This window comes from Bombyx mori, chromosome 14 (assembly GCF_030269925.1).
Source record: "Bombyx mori chromosome 14, ASM3026992v2".
Classification (NCBI taxonomy): Eukaryota; Metazoa; Arthropoda; class Insecta; order Lepidoptera; family Bombycidae; genus Bombyx; species Bombyx mori.
This window is the reverse complement of record NC_085120.1, coordinates 7,547,690-7,567,039: the sequence shown is the minus strand read 5'-3', so window position 1 is coordinate 7,567,039 and position 19,350 is coordinate 7,547,690. Positions and strand designations below refer to the sequence as shown.

The 19,350-nt window shown below is 34.8% G+C and overlaps 1 protein-coding gene across 1 annotated transcript in view; it reads right to left on the bottom strand.

Annotated features, from left to right (window-relative positions):
• Window positions 1-19,350, bottom strand: part of LOC101737331 (uncharacterized) — a 155,563-nt gene that overhangs the window by 652 nt on the left and 135,561 nt on the right. Inside the window, exons 2-4 of the mRNA XM_062672118.1 lie at window positions 3,270-3,374; window positions 2,156-2,329; window positions 417-658 (exon numbers count right to left, since the gene is read on the bottom strand). Of these exons, the coding sequence (XP_062528102.1) occupies window positions 417-658; window positions 2,156-2,329; window positions 3,270-3,368 (515 nt within the window). The 5' untranslated portion in view covers window positions 3,369-3,374. The remainder of the gene's footprint in view (window positions 1-416; window positions 659-2,155; window positions 2,330-3,269; window positions 3,375-19,350) is intronic.

Here is a 19,350-nt window from a genome sequence, read left to right as displayed (position 1 = left end):
TATAGATTTTTTAAAATAAATCAATTCTCGATAAAGCTTTCGTTGACCGTAACTAGAGGCAAATATAGCATTCGTGGTCTAAATGTTCCAAGATAATATAATCTAAGCCTGTCTAAGTTCTGCCAGAGTACATCAAAGCAATACAGAAGGACATATTTTTCTATTTCTTAGATGGGTTAACAGGCCCACTGTCTAACTCGGTCTCAAAAAGAGAACCCATCTAAAAAGATCACAACGCCGACACCCTCCTGGAGATATAAGGTACAATTCGTATTTGTATTGTGTCTTATTCCCTTCAAACAGCAATGCATGACAGCCTCACTGCAGAATTACGCAGCATGGTTGTACATTGTGGGGTTTCAATGCATCCTACCAGCATCGAAGTCAGCTAAAACAACAGAGAAGAACTTACTCACTTAGGCTGTATTAGATGGAACGGCATTTTCCTGACGGCTTCCTCTGCAATGTCGAGGGGAAAAGCGAACTCTATCATGTTTTCATTCAGACAGTCATTGTACGTCGAAGCTAATTGACATCTGTCCGTCATGCCACTAATACTGTCCAAGCAGAGACGGGAGACACTGTTCAGCTTACGTACAACCCGTGAATTCTTGCCGTTCACCAAACCAGCCAGGTGTACCAGAAGGTCTCTGTTGACCTAATTATTTAGAAATTGATTAGATTAATAACTAGTCTTGCTTTAGACGTGTTGGTGAACTCACGTGTCACTTGGTGTTAGCGCGGAGCCTATGGTCATAAAAGCATGAAGCAGCTATCTTGAGAATCGAAGGGTCACGTGTATTGTATAAATGCTGTCCTACCACTACTCTGCTATTCTATCTGTCCAATATTATTGAAGTGAAAACTTCTTTAGAATCGTTGTGATTTCAAACCGGATGCAACGGAAAAAACGACAGGTAAGAGACACAAATACAAAAATGTGTAGGATGAAACCAGCAAAGAATGAGACAGAAATATACATACTATTTAATACAGCGCCATCTGTGAGATTTTTTAATACTAACGTGTGTATGAAAGCTCTTGTAGTGAATTTTAATTTAGGGTTATACGTGAAATTAAAATATCAATTCACAGAGGGCGCCACCTTACAATTATTTACTAATGACAAAATTTTACATATACTTAAGACGTTTAGGATAATTGTATTTTAATTTTGGAAGGTTTCACTTCTACCACGTGTGAATTGCACACATGTAATTTTTTTTAATACCCACTCGCTTTGTAATTTCTTGAATTTCAACAATTTGTGAAGGACTCATTTTAGCAATAGAAATCCCTAGTTAATTACAGTGTCAGAAAATATATAACACCAAGACAAGGCAAGATTAAACCGTAAAATTTGTTTTAATTATGTGTGCGACACGCGAAACCCGATGAAAATACTAAAATACAATTTAGAAGAAGCGTTCTCTAAAAACCTAATAATGTTAGGATAAATAATGAAGCTTGCTTGCTTGTAGCCTAAATTGCGATGGCTATTTACGAAAACATTTTAAAGTAAAAAGTAACATGTAAAAAGTTTTTAATTTAATACTATTTAGTTAGTTACATTATCTTTTCAATTATATAAAGCGATCTTTCACACGTAATTCAATTATTCCTTAGGTCGATTTATATTCTTTTTATAACAGATTACTTTGAGTATTCGGTATTAAACTTTAATCATATTAGACCTTTTCCTGTACCTTTTTATAATTAAGAATAAGTTTTATCGCAAATAAAATCTTTGTGCATTAAAAACAAATACATAATTACAAAGTTTGGGAAACGGATTCCTTAGCTTTTTAGTTCATTCTAATGGATAAATGGCTAATAGAAATGTTTAAGCACTGTTTTTTTTAATTTATTTTTTATTGCTTACATGTGTGGACGAGCTCTTTTTTTTATTGCTTGGATGGGTGGACGAACTCACAGCCCACCTGGTGTTAAGTGGTTACTGGAGCCCATAGACATCTACAACGGCTGCCCCACCCTTCAAACCGAAACGCATTACTGCTTCACGGCAGAAATAGGCATGGTCGTGGTACCGACCCGCGCGGACTCACAAGAGGTCCTACCACCAGTAATAAGTAACCAGTAGTGAAATCGTAATAAGAACATTATAGAAGTGTTTTCGATAATCTCAGATTGATACCTTTCCGTGATTTATTATGTCACTTTGTTCGAGCATGCAGGTAGCGAAGCACTGTCCGGATCTTGAAACGGGTGAAGAGTTCGTGAAATAAGCCCTCACGTCTTTCGGAGTTGCCCGAACCTTTATCACGCACGACTGCGCCATCCGTACTAGGGCATCTAAATGTCCCTGGACCTATAATATAGTTAAAGCATTCAAACCGGAAGATTATACATGAAAATAGACTGGCCGAGAAATTATTTCTTCGTGATATGGCAGAAGTAGCACTATTGTGATCTTGTTTCCCTAAAAATCTCTTGTTGTTTACTACTGGTGGTAGGATATCTTGTGAGTCCGCACGGGTAGGTACCACCGCCCTGTCTATTTCTGCCGTGAAGCAGTAATGCGTTTCGGTTTGAAGGGTGGGGTGGGCTGTGAGCTCATCCACTCATTCAAGCAATAAAAAAAAAGGTGGTCCGTGAGCTCTTCCACCCATCTAAGCAATAAAAAAAAAACAATTAACGATGGTGGCCATGTTAAAAACTATTAAAATCATTTGGAAAAGATCGCTTCTATTCAGAAATCTACGTTTTTTGAGGTAGTTGTTGCAAGTAATTAGTAAATGCACACATAATGGTGTAAACGAATACTGTTGTCTTTGCTTAGAACTTAAGGGATGTACTATTCATACGCTGTTACGTGTATTAAAAGTTAAAGAGGTTTTCAACCAGTTTACATATTTTTGAAAAATGATTAATGCGTTGACGTTTAAAAGCCGTTGTAATACTGATCTACGCACGAGCCTACCTATTGTTATTTTATTCGTTCCGGTTTGAATGTCAGCACTACTAGTACTTTGAGTGTTGGTATATTATAAAAAAACAATTGAGACTTTGATCTCATGTTTTAAGGTAGCTAGGTAGAATTCAATGAGTTCTAGTGACCAGTTAACGTTGTGGCTCATAAATCAATAAAAGCTATAATTTCAAAGGGTAATGTTTGCTTTTTGGGTACTAGCCGTCTTAAGCAACGTTTGCTCTTTTAAGATAAAAATTGTGTATTCCTACAACACAATTTTTCCAAGAAATTCATTTTTGCTGCTATTTCGATACCAAGCTACATTTAAATACGGAACCTTTGGGTCGGTGAAGTCAACTAAAGTCCCCGAGGAGCCGCGCGTCCTCGACGCCAGCACACACGGAAGGACGACTGCGAATACATTCAGTAGTATCATTTTTTCCTGGAAATAAACATTTTATTAGACATGAATAGCGTGTGCAAAGTTTATTGAAAATAAAATTGAACATGTAAGTTTTTAACAAACAATATATTGCATATACGGTGCAATTACGTCACTTATGCAAATTATGTAATTTTTCAGGAGAAATGTTGGAAAATTCAACATCACAGTACACAGTACACATACAGTACATTTTTGAAAATTTGATGTATGTTCATAAACGTATTGAGGAGTTTCCTAAAAAGTCTGACATACATAATAGAAATACTAGGAACAAACACAAGCTTGTTGTGCCGATGAGTAGGTTACATAAGATACGAAATTCATTCGGGTGTTTGTCTGTGCGCCTGTACAACAAAATCCCACAAGATGTTCAGAACCTACATATACATAGGTTTAAGAAAACTATGTATTAAAGAACATCTGTACAATATAGCTTATTATAAAGTTAATGATTGTCTAGAACATTGCACAAAGTGGGAATGAGTTGCTCGCTCCGGGCATTTCAATATAGCAATAATTGTTACGTTATAATAATGAATATTTAAAAAAATCTCATATTAAAAAAAAAGACGAGCCCGCTGAGTTTCTTGCCAGATATTCTCAGGAGGGAGGCTAGTTTTTTTGAATTGGCGGTAGTTCTTTTTGACTTTCAACAAGTATGTAATGTATGTACTTTCATTTATGTTGAATTTTTTATTTTATTTGATTTGATGTGATTTGATTTGATCTTATCTAGTTCTGCTAGGCTATAGAGATAAAATGATAATATTTAAACTACAACTTTAAACTTCATCAGTAAAAGCAAACATCTCGTTCGTCTCACCAATAACTATAAAAAAGTGTATTTTCTCATATTCAGTTCAGTGTTAACAAAAATTGCATAAGTGACTTTATAGCACCGTATGTGCGATATGATAAGTAACAAAAATAGCTTGTCTCAAAATAAATACATTGATGAGACGAATCTGGAATTGAAACTGGATCCGGTGGTGCTAATTATGAAAATCATTATAATAACGCGCTTAGGATGCTGGTGGTGCTGCCCCGCTTTTGTAGCGCATCAGGGATGTTTGCAGACGCGCACATAGATTGTTTTTACGCTACCATGCCTAAGAGGTGTGCATCTCTGGTAAGCAGAGTGAGGGCCAGCTCCAACAGTATCCTGAGCATGATCGCAAGCAGGCCGGACTGTGTATACATGGGTCGCTGTGGTGCCATCTCTCATGGGATGTTACGACAGTAATTCATTGTGATGTAAATATAACTACTAACATAGGTCTAAGTCTTATTAACAATTTATATGAGTCATGGTTACTTGTAATAAAACATTATTATTATTATATTATTAATCACTACATACAACGATTCGTTTATAATAAGAGTGTCAATGTATAACGTAAAGTGTAATCAGCAAAATTTTTACTTTTGCCTAAATTCAATTTCTATTAATCGAATCAAATATCCGACCATCATTAATTTTCCTTTGTTGAAACGACTTTTACGACGTCAGTTCGTCAAACAGCTATTACGGGACCTTTTTACTGAAAATAATTAACAAAGTGTCTTACAAATATGACAAAGAAAGGTATGATTAAGACTAGAAGAATAATTTACTACCGCTGTGGACTATATAATATAAATAGTCTGGCCATAAATACTGAAAAACTTTTCCTTTTTTCAAATTTTTTATTATTTTAAATTTGGATCACGTATATTATTTTAAAAACTTCTTTCGATTTATGGGCTATTTCACATATCTTTTCGTGTTCATTATCAAATTATCAATATTGAATGGGATGTTAAAGAGAATAGGATTGCAGGTATATCACCAAGAAGTAAAAAATTTAGATTGTAATTTTTCGATTTGCAATCGAATTAAAATTGCGCAGAAACTGATTCTACCATTTGTATGTGGTATAGAAAGCCCACGCTAGCTGGTATTAGAGTCCTATCAACTTTATTTGCGATGCAGTGATTAATTCAAATAGCCAATCTAATGCTTTTTTTTGTTTCTTTCCTACCAATTCGCTGATAGCCTAAGAGGCGATTCTAGCTACGCCCGGACGGGGAGACGAGCTCACGGGCTCTACCTGCGAGAATTTGCTAACACTAACTCTAGCAAGAGCAGTATTTTTTTTATTGCCCTTGTAGGCAGACGAGCAGACGGCCCACCTGATGGTGAGTGGTTACCGTCGCCCATGGACTTCGGCAATGCCAGGGGCAGAGCCAAGCCGCTGCCTACCGCTTAATACTCTCCACAAGCCCGTTTTAAAGAAGAATATGTCATAGCGCTCAGGAAACACCGTGGAGGGGAGCTCATTCCATAGCCGGATGGAACGTGGCAAAGCCTGCTCATTCCAAACCCGGTGGTACGTGGCAAGTGCTTCGCAGAATCTACCACCGGATCGGAAACGCGACCCACTGAGAAGATCCGACGAGAAACTCAGTGGGCTGTGTCTATGTGCTAGTTCGCTCATCGATCTCTTTGTCGTAATCGACGAGTTAATACTGTACTATTGACACATAGACTTCATCTTCCAAGATGGGGGCGGCAGTCGCGCTTTGATCTTAATGTGCTACTAGAGCATCACTAAGACACAGGAAGGCCAAAATATTACGACGCTTAATGGATTTAAAAAACATACTGCGATATTAGTATATTGAAAAAATTCGATTGATTCTACTCATCAACTTTTCTAACAAACATATACCTCTTTTAATATAACTATTTAGATCTACACAAAAAGTAAAGATTATGCAGGCTTTGAATAGTACTAATATTTTTAAAAAATAAAATAAACGTAGCGAAATTCCGAAACGTAGAATCAAAGGTTATATAAAGTTAACTCACAAAAAGAGCCGGCTTGCCTCAGTAGCTTCACTGCATTTCCTGAGAGCTACCCGCTACGGTTGCTCTTTTAAAACCGACATCAAAACTTTTATATAGTAGCGGATAGCTCAACTCTTTTTTATCTGGGTTCCGTATTAATATTATTGTGAGACTAATGTACATGTACATCGAACGTAATAGCTAATGTTTGTTTTTAAGTTAGTCTTTTAAATATTAAATAACTATTATAATTAAAGAGAATAGTAATATACTATATATAATATATTATATAATACAATAATATAATAATTAAATATAATATTTAACAAAACAAAAAAATATATAGGCAATCACAACATACATACATTACATAAAGCTAGTAACAAAATCTTATAAAAACAAAAGAAATATACGAAATAATAAGAATAATAAGTAGATTTTAGTGGTTGAGCTTCAATAACCAATAATAGATTACATATTGACACTGACTCGGGCTTTGATTGAAACCGACACAAAGATACAGTAGCTAAAGCCACTTATCATTGGTATGTTTAATCATTAATAATTCACAAATAATGATTAAGTCACAAAATAATAAGTATAATGATCAGTCCCTTTAGCGAAGTATGGTATTACATGGTTATCTGTGTTTACAGTATATTAAATTTTAAAGACAAATCTGAAAACATCTTAAACTATGTAATTAAGACTTTGACAGAATACCTCAGACTTTGACAGAATGCCTTTTATTTATTTATTGCTTAGATGAGTGGATGACCTCACAGCCTACCTGGTGTTAAGTAGTTACTGGAGCCCATAGACATCTACAACGTAAATGCGTCACCTACCTTGAGATATGAGTTCTAAGGTCTCAAGAATAGTTACAACGGCTGCCCCGTCCTTCAAACCGAAACGCATTACTGCTTCACGGCAGAAATAGGCCGGGTGGTGATACCTACTCACAAGAGGTCCTACCAGCAGTAAAGCTCAAGTAAATGCCTCAAGGTGAGTGACAGCATTCACGTTGTGATATCTACGGGCTCCGGTACCACTTAACATAAGATGGTCCATTAGTTTATTCACCCCTGTAATCAATAAAAAGTCTCTTCTATGCATTTATCGGGATCTTCCAATTAATAATTCAGGAGTATCATTCAGGAGCACGTCTGATTAATTTGATCATTTACACACGTATCAAGGAACGGTGAACATTAAATTTATTACCTAAACCTACTGTTCTCATTACAACGTAGTTTAAAACTTTAGATTTAAGCTTTTAATTCAGGTTTTAATTTAAGTTGATATCTACATAATATGTAATTAAATCTGGCGAATGGTAACGAGAATTCCATTTGATACACAAAATTAAAATACCATCAAGTGAAGTTCTCGAATAACTATTCTATCTTATACCTTTAAACGAGCAATTCTTGTATATACCTATATATATGTAATCTGAATCTCGGAAACGGCTCCAACGATTTTTATAAAATTTAGTATACAGGGGATTTCGGGGGCGATAAATCGATCTAGCTACGAATTATTTTCAGAAAATGTTGTTTTATTCGTGTTTTCAATAATCAACTTTATCGATAATCAACTTTATGACTCTTCCCGACATCTATTGGTGAATAATAATACTGTTAAGCAATTTCAGCAGATGGCGTTGTTAAGCCACCCGAAGTCAATGAGTGCTTGGTTTAAGGTTAGACCAAGAAATTGAATTGTTTATTTATACTATTTGTGTCTTTTTCATATAAAAAAATACAGAACAAAGCTCGGTCATCCTCTAGTATTATTTAGTTGGAATCGTATTTTAACGGACTACTATTTAAATACTTAAAACAAATATGGCAAAACTAACAGAGTCCGTTACAAAGACAAACACGTTCTCCCGTGATCCGACTTTCGTTTCGTTGCATTCATTATGGAACCCTAGAGTTAAGGTTATTGTAGTCTCGTGCTATGAACAATTTGCATTGTTGGGTGGATTAAACTATTACTTTTTTCGTTTTGTCCTCACACCAGGTGTTTCTGTGCCATAATGCTTTTAAAGAGCATATACTATGAGTATTGCACTTAATAATTTTTAAGTATTCACGAATAGAGTTTTTCAACAATAATTTAATTTTATTTTTTCTTACAATATTACAGAGACTTAAGTCTCTTTTTCTCTCGAGCACTTAGCGTTGTATCATTGTTGTTTGCGGTAATCAACAAACATGAGCTACACTGTGAAACTCCTGCCAAAAATACAATTATAAAAATCGATATTGGAATTGAATTATTTAGTACCTTTTTTTTCGATAACATTCTCCATGTATGTACGACAGAGTCATCGGCAGATTTACTTTAATTAATTATTGAAATAAAATATGTGATTAAATATTATATTAGTCGTAAAAATCGTACGTTTTTAAGAATAAAAAATACACATACTTCAATATTTCACGTGTTTTCATGTTTGATACTTTTCGAGGAATTAATTTCTTACCGGAAGTTTTTCACGTAACGTAGTATAGGTTCTTATTTGTTTCATAGACAAATCCTACATTTTTAGTGCCTAGTTAGTGCTGTTGCACCAGTTTATGAAGATTTAGGGTTCCGTATAATAGAAGATGAGGTAACAAAAAGTCATGGTATTGGGAAAAATTATCATCATCATCAGCCCAGAGACCTTCACAGCCAGACCAAACTCCCTTCTTTTCTTTTTCTACTTTAAAGAATCCAATTTACAGATACCGAGTAAATGGAGATCAGGCATCATGGAGGCATGGAGATCTGTAGGCAGCGGCTTGGCTTTGCCCTTGGCATTGCTGAAGTGCATGGGCGACGGTAACCACTCACCATCAGGTGGGCCGTATGCCCGTCTGCCTACAGGGGCAATAAAAGAAAAAAAAAAGGCGGGTTATGTCGGGCTCCGGACTGAGCCCTTGTCGCTCCAAGGCTCACCATAATAACTGGTATTGCACATTGCACTGCAATAGCTATGAAATATTTCAAGAAGAAATATGTATAAAGATGTTAAATAAAATTTTAAATTTCAACTGTTGTTTTTAAAATAAATCATTCACCGTTGGCATCTACTGTCACCTTTAACTTGTAAATGATGCAGACATTTAAGGACCAAAATTTATGTAAGATTATTGATCAACATTAAAATTCACTTTTTCTTTGAGCCCCAACATTTTTACGTATTTAGAGGTAAAACGTTTAGTAAAAGCGTCATCTGTCATCATCATTACGTTCACACATCGTAAATCTGGTTCATAGAATAATACAGAACGGAATAAGTGTGATTTGTTTTGCCTAATTTTGCCACGAAGCAGACATCTCTTTCGGTTTAGGCAATAGGACAGCCGCATAATGCTATCGAGCCTTCGACCTAATGTGTAAATTTATTGTCATCACCATGGATTCTTAACACTTAACGTCAGTTGAGCTCTCTCGTTTACAATGTTATTTGGTGATTGAAATTCTTTGGGGCTCTTTTTTGACTGTGAATTTTTTAAATCGACTATAGTCTGTATAGTTTATATTCTCGCGATTAAACATTAATCTATTTGAAAAAGCCAAGTGACCTTTCTGTTTGTTAGTATTCTATGTCCAGGTTGATGTGTGGTAGTGTACATTAGTGACTGTCAGTAAGTATCCAAGATTTATGTCTTGGTAGAGGAAAAGTTTTTCACTGTCGCTTTAGTTAGTGAACCACAGTGTAGGCATTCGTTCAGCGAAACGGCTTCTTCTATCAATGAATTAATTATGGCTCTGTATTTCTTGTAAAACTAACGGCAACTCGACCATTTACCAAAAAATTGTTATTTTGTAGCCATCTTCATTTATCTTTTTGTAAAATGGTGAGAATTTACTGATACTTTAACATGTTCTCTATAAGAATTAGGGTGGATTCGACCAAACTTAAATTTATACTCGAGTAACTATACGAGGAATAACCTATTCCATGATTTTAATCTCGAGTAAATCCATAGTCGTTTTTCCACGTATACTTGCGCTAGGAATAACAATACGCGAATAGCAGAGTGAATGGTGAACAAAAATAAAATCCGGCAAATAAATGTTGTTGTTCAACGGCATAGTGTAAGAGCATACAAATCGTCAACTCGATTTTGCCGTATTTTAGTGTGAAAAAGTAGCTGTTGTGAAAGATATCCAGCTGTCAAACGTATTATTTTTATTTGTTGTTTGTTTGAGGGAAATGTCAAGTTTTGTCGTGTGGTTTTATCTTTTTTCGTTTAAACGTTGCATTATACAATGCCAGACTATTAATAATAATTTAGTGCATTGCGTTGACTTGAAATTAAAACAGAATAAATATTTATGAAATGACAGAAATCAGATGTTGGACTGACAGACGCCATTACTTTATTCTAGGAATAGCTCCGTTATTCCGTGCGAAACGGCGGTATAGTAACAATTCCCGAATAGGCCCACTATTCTTAGAATTGTAGATGGTAAAACGTAAAATTGATTTACTCTCGATTAACTGACGAGTTATTCTAAGAATAAGATTTACTCTTGTTTGGTCGAATCGACCCTTAGACAAATAATAATTCCCAAATATTATTACGCTTTAAAACAAATTTTAATCTGCTAATTGAAAGTTACTTGTCACATAATGTCATATTTTTTTTAAATATATTTTGTACACACAGCTTTTAGAAGAAACACGACAATAAGGATACAGTGTACAAGGGCACTATTTATTTCCTGTTGAAATTTCTTCCAGTAGGCCCGCAAAAGGAAAGAAGAATTAGGAACACAAACCTACTGCATACATTCAAGTTGCCCCAAAAATCTATTTCTATTGTCGTATTAGCAGTTGCTACGCACCCTTTTTCTTTTAGAGACTTTTTGTAGGTTCCTTGAAATCTATATATTAATACGTGAAGCAAAAACATTGTATCCCTTTTTACGAAAATTGCGCGGACGGAGGAGTATGAAATTTTCCACACTTATAGAGAATATAGAGAAGAAGTGCACAATGCTAATATTTTTTTTAAATAATGCATAAAAGATACATTATATCAATAAAGAAAACATTACACACACTACATACCATGTATTTGACGCACACACGCATGCATACTATTTATTGTCAAACTTTTGTTCTTGACGTCTGTTGTCAATTTGAGAATAGATTAAATATTGTTTGTCTTTGTTAATATTTTTTGTAGTATAGTCTTGGCGAAATATGTTATTGTAGAAGTATAAAATACAGTCATAATGGTGTACAAACTTACAATTCCAATTAATTATAGTCGAATTTCGACTACTGCGGGACCTCTAGTATAATATTAAATTGTGTGCGAATGCCAGCGATGTCATTGAATTTATTTTGATGAATGAATTTGTGGTTTGCCATCTAAGAAAGACGTTGGCGGTATAAGTCCTACGAATAAATAATAAGTCTATTTATTCGTAGTATAAGTCATGAGTCAGTTGGAATAATGAGTATCCGGTTCGATGGAAAAATTGGCCGTAATGGTGGTATCCGTTATTCCAGTGAAACGCAATTAAAAGAGTCTTTAAAAAAAAACATGAAAATATTGAATAAGCCTTTATTGAAGTCTTGGTACAAAATTGGATCCGAAGATAAATCAAAATGCAATTTCATCATATTACGGAGGCAGACGGCGACTGATTGGTTTCCTGTCTCTTCGTGATTTCAAATTGAAAACAATATAAAGAAAGATTTTTTTTTAAATATATTTATATTAATATAGGTATATAAATTTACAGTGGTTTTTGCGGATGTTCCATTATAACTACTGAACAATGCATCCGATTGATTTGAAACTTAGTATTCATGTAGAAAATACATGTACTTAATGGATAGGCTAATATTTATATGAATGTTGGACTCCCTACACCAGTTGCGGGGGCGTTAATGATGAGAATCTTTGTGGGGGTGAGAAATAATAATGTTAATTTTAATTGGCCACCGAAGCGGACGGGTACGGCTAGTTTTTTATAATATTAACTATAAAAATTATGAAGAAAGCGGTTGTTCCATAAATATAGAGATTATTTAAAATTTATAAAAGAATACCATTGCAAATACAAAAAAACAACCCTACGGGAATTAATCATGTTAATCATACGAAAATGCCTATCAAGTTAATTTTCGTAAAGTCGATTAAATTTTTAATTAAGCATCTCTTTACAAATATATAATGGCTTTGCGGAAGATATAGACAGGGTAGTCGTATCCATCTGTGCGAGTTCCCATGCTTGTCTACTACCAGTAAAGGATATCATAGTTCAGATCTCGATTATATATTATTTTTATATATGTTGTTGTTTGTAAATGTACATTGAATGTTTTTATCATTTTATTACTGTCCTTGAAGTTTGTACCGACTAACTAATAATACAATTGCAATAGTACAAAATTACCCAAAACATTCATCGTTCCGATGTTTATCACGGCAATTACGATTAAAATCTAAATGACGTCGTTTCCAAACGGAAATAGGCCTGTTTTAAAACAAATTTCGTTGACCACACACAGTTTCGGTTGTATAAAATTATAAAATATAAAAAGCGAAATGTCCAGAAACATCATTCTTCGCCTTTTGGTTCTCTTGGCGATTTTTCTTCTGATTTCTGTTTCTTACTGCCAAGATGACGCCACGACCACTCCAGCTACTACTCCTGGAGAAGAAGAGGAAGAAGAGGAACCGCAGAAGCAGGGCTGCTCCATCTGGTGCTGGATTCAGAAGATCGCCATGTTTGTTATATCGCAATTGTTGAGTGGCAATTGAGGAATTATCATGCGAATTTTTGAAAATAAAGTGTTACATACAACAGTGTTTTACTATGATAAAACTTATTATTTCTATGCGAACTGGTATACCTACTAGTTTTTCTGTAAAAGCTGGCCCATTTACATATTTACATATTTGTTCCTAACGAAAAGACACTAGAAGAAAACAATATTTGTTTAAGAAAGACCTGCTCAAATTTTATCACAAATCACGCAGCGAATTTGTGTTTTAATTTGACGTAAACATTCTGAAAGCTTTCATTCTCACTTTGCGCTTACAATTTGTTATCTCCTGCTAAATTATATATTTTGTTGTTCATAAGAAGCGGCTGGAAAATGGGATAGACAAAAAATGCGTTAGGGCGTCATCCACGTGGTGTTACATAGATACCAGAGCCCTTAGACATCAGCAACGTAAATGTCGCCACCCAGCTTGAGACGTGAGTTTTAAGTGAAAAAACGGGAAAGCATTACTGCTTCGCGCCAGAATTACGTAATGCGTAATTGGTAAAGTTCGTCTTTCGATTAAGGTTGGTATAAAGATCCTATCTATATATCTCAGACGCATAGTATTTGCGTATAAATGCCTTTAGACCGGTTAATATACCCGTATATCTATCGGCGGACATAGGATAGCTGTAAATAATAAATCGTAGTAAGATTTAGACATTATGTTTCCTTCCCTTTGCGATATCTATGGGATAACAGTTGGGACTAGGCGGATCATGTCCGTCGTCTGTCCGCCCAATGCAAAAAACTCCTTAAACATACATATTTTATGTACATTGAAGATTTTACCCACATTTTAAATTTGTTAGGACTTTCTTCTTTAAATTTCTTCACGTAATAATCCAATTTCGAAGAGCTGTCAATTTAAATTTGAATATCGGATATTACCTATTGTAATAGACTCCTATTATAATAGGTAATATCTGATACGCACACCCAACCCATTATATCTAGAGACTAATTTAATTATGTGCTCATATTGAGGAGTGATCGGATTACAAACGAGGGTATTCGACGCTAATTGGAAGGATTTTGATGTTTGTATAAGTACAAATAATCGTGTCTAAATAACTATTATTTTGACTTATATTTACTGTTATAAGTCTTGTTTCAAAATGCGAATACGAACAATAAGTCGTATGTGTAAGAATACTTTATAATATTCGCTCCATTATAAGTCTACAGTATGATCGTCTAATGTAATTGTTAGTCATGATGTGTTTTCAAAATTTCATAACTGTTACGTGTGTTATTTAAGAATCATTTTGATTCCAATCACGAATTCTATCGACTTCAATGAAGCACTCAGGATATCCATCTCTATACAGCACTGAATCACATCTAAATCAGTTCACCAATTGTGGCGATAAACGTGCATAAAGACACAGAAATACAAACAAATAAAATTCTGTTAAAAATTTTACATAACGCATAATGTATGTTGATTTTGGGATGTTGAACGCGCAAAGGGAAGATCTTCCTCCGAGCGGGTGATATTTGCTCGGTAGCCCGACGGTCCAAATGTGGTTTTTTTTTTTTTTTTCCTACCTTAGCTGATAGCCTTGAGAGGCTATTTCAGCGTAACCGTGGCTAGTAGGTGAGCTCACGGGGCTCAAACCTGATGACGTTGCTAACACGAATCCTAGCAAGAGCCGTGCTTCGCAGAATCTACCACCGGATCGGAAACGCGACCCACTGAGAAGATCCGGCGAGAAACTCAGTGGGCTGTGTCTGAGAGTTAATTTACTCGTCGAGCCCTTCGTCGCAAGCGACGGGTTCGACGAGAACGGTGACCGGTGCTTGAAGTACCTAAAAGCACCGTTAGTGGATCGGGAGGATCCGAGATGACGTGGGTCCGAATGTTGTTGTTCGGAACTTGTATATATGCAAGCTTATCTTGAAAATGTCGTAAGCGAGATTCAGGCATCTGTCAAATATCTTGCGTTGTATGATGGCTACCGCCACATTGATTCATAGTTTCGAATTCCGAAATCTACAACTACCCTCAGTTTTATGTGATTTATTTATTTATTTAAATAACATAATAAGCCATTATTATTAGTAATTATAAAGTAATTATTGCTCTACGCTAATTAAATCTGGACGATGAAATTATCTCTACGCGGCAGAAATGGGTAGATTGGTAGAGTCAACCGCTAGGAACCCGTGAATGCTTCTTGCTGATTCTAGTTGCTTTGTCTGACTAGTCTACAGAATTCATAGTTCTTGTTCTATTCTTATAATAACAAATTATTTAAGTACGTATTCTAAGTTTTGTTTGTTCACATGAAGGGCGTGAAAGTATTGACAACGAATATGAAAATTAAAATAAATATTATGCCCCCAAAAAAAAGAAACCATTTTGGTTATCGGTTTATTTTGAAGGGTAAAAGGTTCAAGATTCGAATCGAACAAGTTGATACCCCCGAACGGATTTAAATCTCGTGTACTCGAGTTAGGGCGTGATCCTATTAAGAACGAGTGACTGCATGTGATAAGCGAATCGAGTTGTAATGCAAAACAGCTACCGACACGACTCATAAAACAGTGTTTGAATAATGGACCACTTCCATGGAATTTGAATTAACGGTGTACATTGCGGTTTTGTTAATGAGTGTTTTGGTTAAAATTCAAGCTCTAGATGGGCAAGTAAATGGGCTTACGGCCTCTTATAATCTTAAGTGATGGTGATTACATGTATTATAACAAGATAAGAGGCATGATGTATAAGTTCTAATTTAATTGCATAATGGTCTTTCTCAGTTTTTAAATCGGAATCAAAATAGGTAATTAGCGTCTTTTCTTCTGGTGTTGATGGCATTTAAAGGCGAGGATGACTTCTACGGACTAATGGTGCAATATGACGCTATATTCTTATTTGCTATCGAAGCTAATGAAAAAACATGCACGGTTTCTTGGAATAGTTGTTGGTACGATTAGGCCACGAAAAAAATTAGATTAATACCAGATTTTTTAATTTTTTTAATTGTGTTATAGATTACCATTGACACTTTGGGAAGAAGAAAAAGCTTTTAGGAACTGTTATAAAAACAGTGTATTTATAGTCAAATCGTTGATAGTTTATTACACAGTCTGCCGCCGAATTACAATTTCGGAGCGATTTATAACACATGTTTTGAGGTGTAGGTACGAGCGAAAACTTGTTATATGGAAAATGTATCAGAAAATATTTGAAATTAAAATTTGTCGGACAATGATTTTGTTAGATTGTCAGAAGATCTTATAGCTCAACGGTTTTACCACCGTCCCACCCATTTGACAGAATCTTGTCCTCACATTGTGACATAAGATTGACATCTAGGTTGCATTAATAAAGAAACAGTATTAATTGGAAACGTAACGAATAACTATTTCCTACCACAATAAGATAGGTTGGTGGTGCTGGTCTAAGCGTAGTTACATTAGTGCTGTAATGTAATGAAGTCAAATTATGATATCAATTTATGAGATCTATCGAACTGAAACAAATTTTGTATTAATATACAATGACCGGTACCTTCAAACATAAAGAAATTATTGATGGACAGATGCGTGGAATGGGTTGTATATGGGTGGAATATATTATAATTCTGCTTAGCGATGGGCGTGTAAAGGTTGATGTGAAGGGAATTTTCAAAGAGGAAATCATTTTCTGTTCTTTGTATAAAAATATATAAGTATTCAATTAATGCAGTTAGGGCTTAATTAGGCAATCGCTTAAAGACGTCATCTACAAGTTAGTTCAGTTAGGAATAACCGAAGTTGGATCAGAGGACTTTTACTGGTGGTAGGACCACTTGTAAGTCCGCGCGGGTAGGTACCACCACCCCGGCTATTTCTGCCGTGAAGCAGTAATGCGTTTCGGTTTGAAGGGTGGGGCAGCCGTTGTAACTATACTGAGACCTTAGAACTTATATCTCAAGGTGGGTGGCGCATTTACGTTGTAGATGTCTATGGGCTCCGGTAACCAGTTAACACCATTTAAAAAAAAACGATAATTCAATAGGTGTAGGATACCGAACTGTAATTAAAAAAATTAGGTTGATTAGCCAAATTAAACTCACAGTATCTTTATTTAAGTAAGATTTTATAAAGGTGTGTGCATTCGTTGAAGACTTTAGCTTTCTTGCAAACATCTTGTTTGTGCTGCGTTGCTTCAGCGCTTTCGAGACACGCGCTTCCGAAGTCGTTAATTGAATTCCTCTGAGCTAATTGCTCCGGCAGCTGTACGCGTTTTCTGGAAAATACGCATGATAATTGATAAACGCCCATCAATCTATATATTAACTAGCTGACCCGGCAGACTTCGTAGTGCTCCAATCGATAAATGAAAGACCTAAACTTTTGTATAAAATAAACTTTAAAAAAAAGGAATCCATCCGACACACATAAAGGAAAAACAAAATTGTTTGTTTTTATTTCTATAAAATATCGGAATTCTTTCCGAGCATTTTCATATTTATCTACCTTTTAAACCTTCTCTGGACTTCCACGGATAATTCAAGACCAAAATTAGCCAAATCGGTCCAGCCGTTCTCGAGTTTTAGCGAGACTAACGAACAACAATTCATTTTTATATACATAATATATAGATTTATCGTATGGCATTCGTTTACACTGCGTGGTCATAATTTAAATTTACAGTTTATGAAATAATCGATAGCTTCTTTTGTTACATTTTTGAGATCTTCCACTTGGCCTGCGAATTTCGTTAGTGGCATTCCATGACAATGTGGCATGTGTACAGTTTGCTCTCTTTGGGATTTACGCATGATAATTGATAAACGCCCATCAATCTATATATTAATATGAGAAGCAAAAACTTAGTACCCCTTTTTACGAAAATTGCGCGGACAGAGGAGTATGAAAATTCCAACACTTATAGAGAATATAGAGAAGAAGTGCACAATGCTAATATTTTTTTAAAATAATGCATAAAAGATACATTAAATCAATAAAGAAAATATTACACACACTACCATGTATTATTATTATTTATACATATAAATATACTCTTTGTTTATTGTCAATTGTCAAACTTTTGTAATAACAAAACAATAATTTCAAGTCTGTGATCAAATTGAGAATAGATTAATATTGTTTGTCTTTAATATTACGAGTATTTATCTATAGTGTAGTTTTGGTGAAATCTGTGATTATATTATAGAAGTATAATAGTGTTTGAAGATAGAAACCATAATAATGTTTGAACTTATAATTTCAATTAATTATAGTCGAATTTCGACTACTGCGGGACCACTAGTCGTAATAAATGCATGATTTTACCGCCAATGTTACCCGTTAAAAGGAATTTCGCCCAGACAAGCGTTCGACGTATGACGGACATTTCTTGATTTATGTTCTCCCCATTCCTATTTCGCAAACCAACGAAATTAATTGGTTCCGCTAAGCGGATCATCCGCTCCGTTGTGTTTAAGCTCTAAATTAGATTGAGTCGAGGCATTAAAATTGTAATTAATATATTAACTTAATTACTCGGTGATCGATTATGTCTTTTTGTGATTAATACAAAATATGTCATTTGGGGATGTAGTTTTGAGAAAAACCCGAGACCTTACTTCTCAAATGTATTGTTTAGGAACTAAAAGTCAAGTGTCCTTCGTTTAAAGAAGCAAGACTTCGTTTTTTAATAAGTGGCACCAAAATAGGGTACAGACAGAGAGACATCATTAAGTTGGTTTAATGTGGCTCGAAGCTCAAAGAAATGGAAGATCAAGATTATGTTTTATAGTTATGTTGGTTACAATCAATAATTCGAAATGAAGCATATATGTTTAGTGAGATGCAAATTAATTAACCTGTAAAATCGATAGATCCTTTGATATTATAGCAATGGATAAAAAAACAAAAAAAACCATTTTTGTTTCTGTGTGAAACAAATATTTGATGTCTCATTTTTGAATTTTATGTCTAACTCAATCGAAAAAGATCGATTTAATTGGGAATCGATACCGCAGACTTGGTATGTCCGATTCGGCTTAAAGATCGATCTTTTTCAAAACATAATCGATATCTCCTATTTAAAGCATATATAAGTAATTATATAGAATGGAAGCCACGTTGCGATTTCTGTTTGTACTAACTGTGCCGGGGATGGGGTCCTCGCGGACTTCAGTAGTCGTTTGTAATTGCATTAATGACCATGTAACATAACCATAGTGCGATTAGAGTATTCCAAATTCGAATAACGCCATTTATTTATTACTATTTTTAATATATACGTTTACAAATTATAAAAAAAAAAATGTTTTGTTCTAGCTAATAAATCAATTGTGTATACTGAGAAAAATAATTTTACATATATTTAACTCGGTATTTTTTGTTTC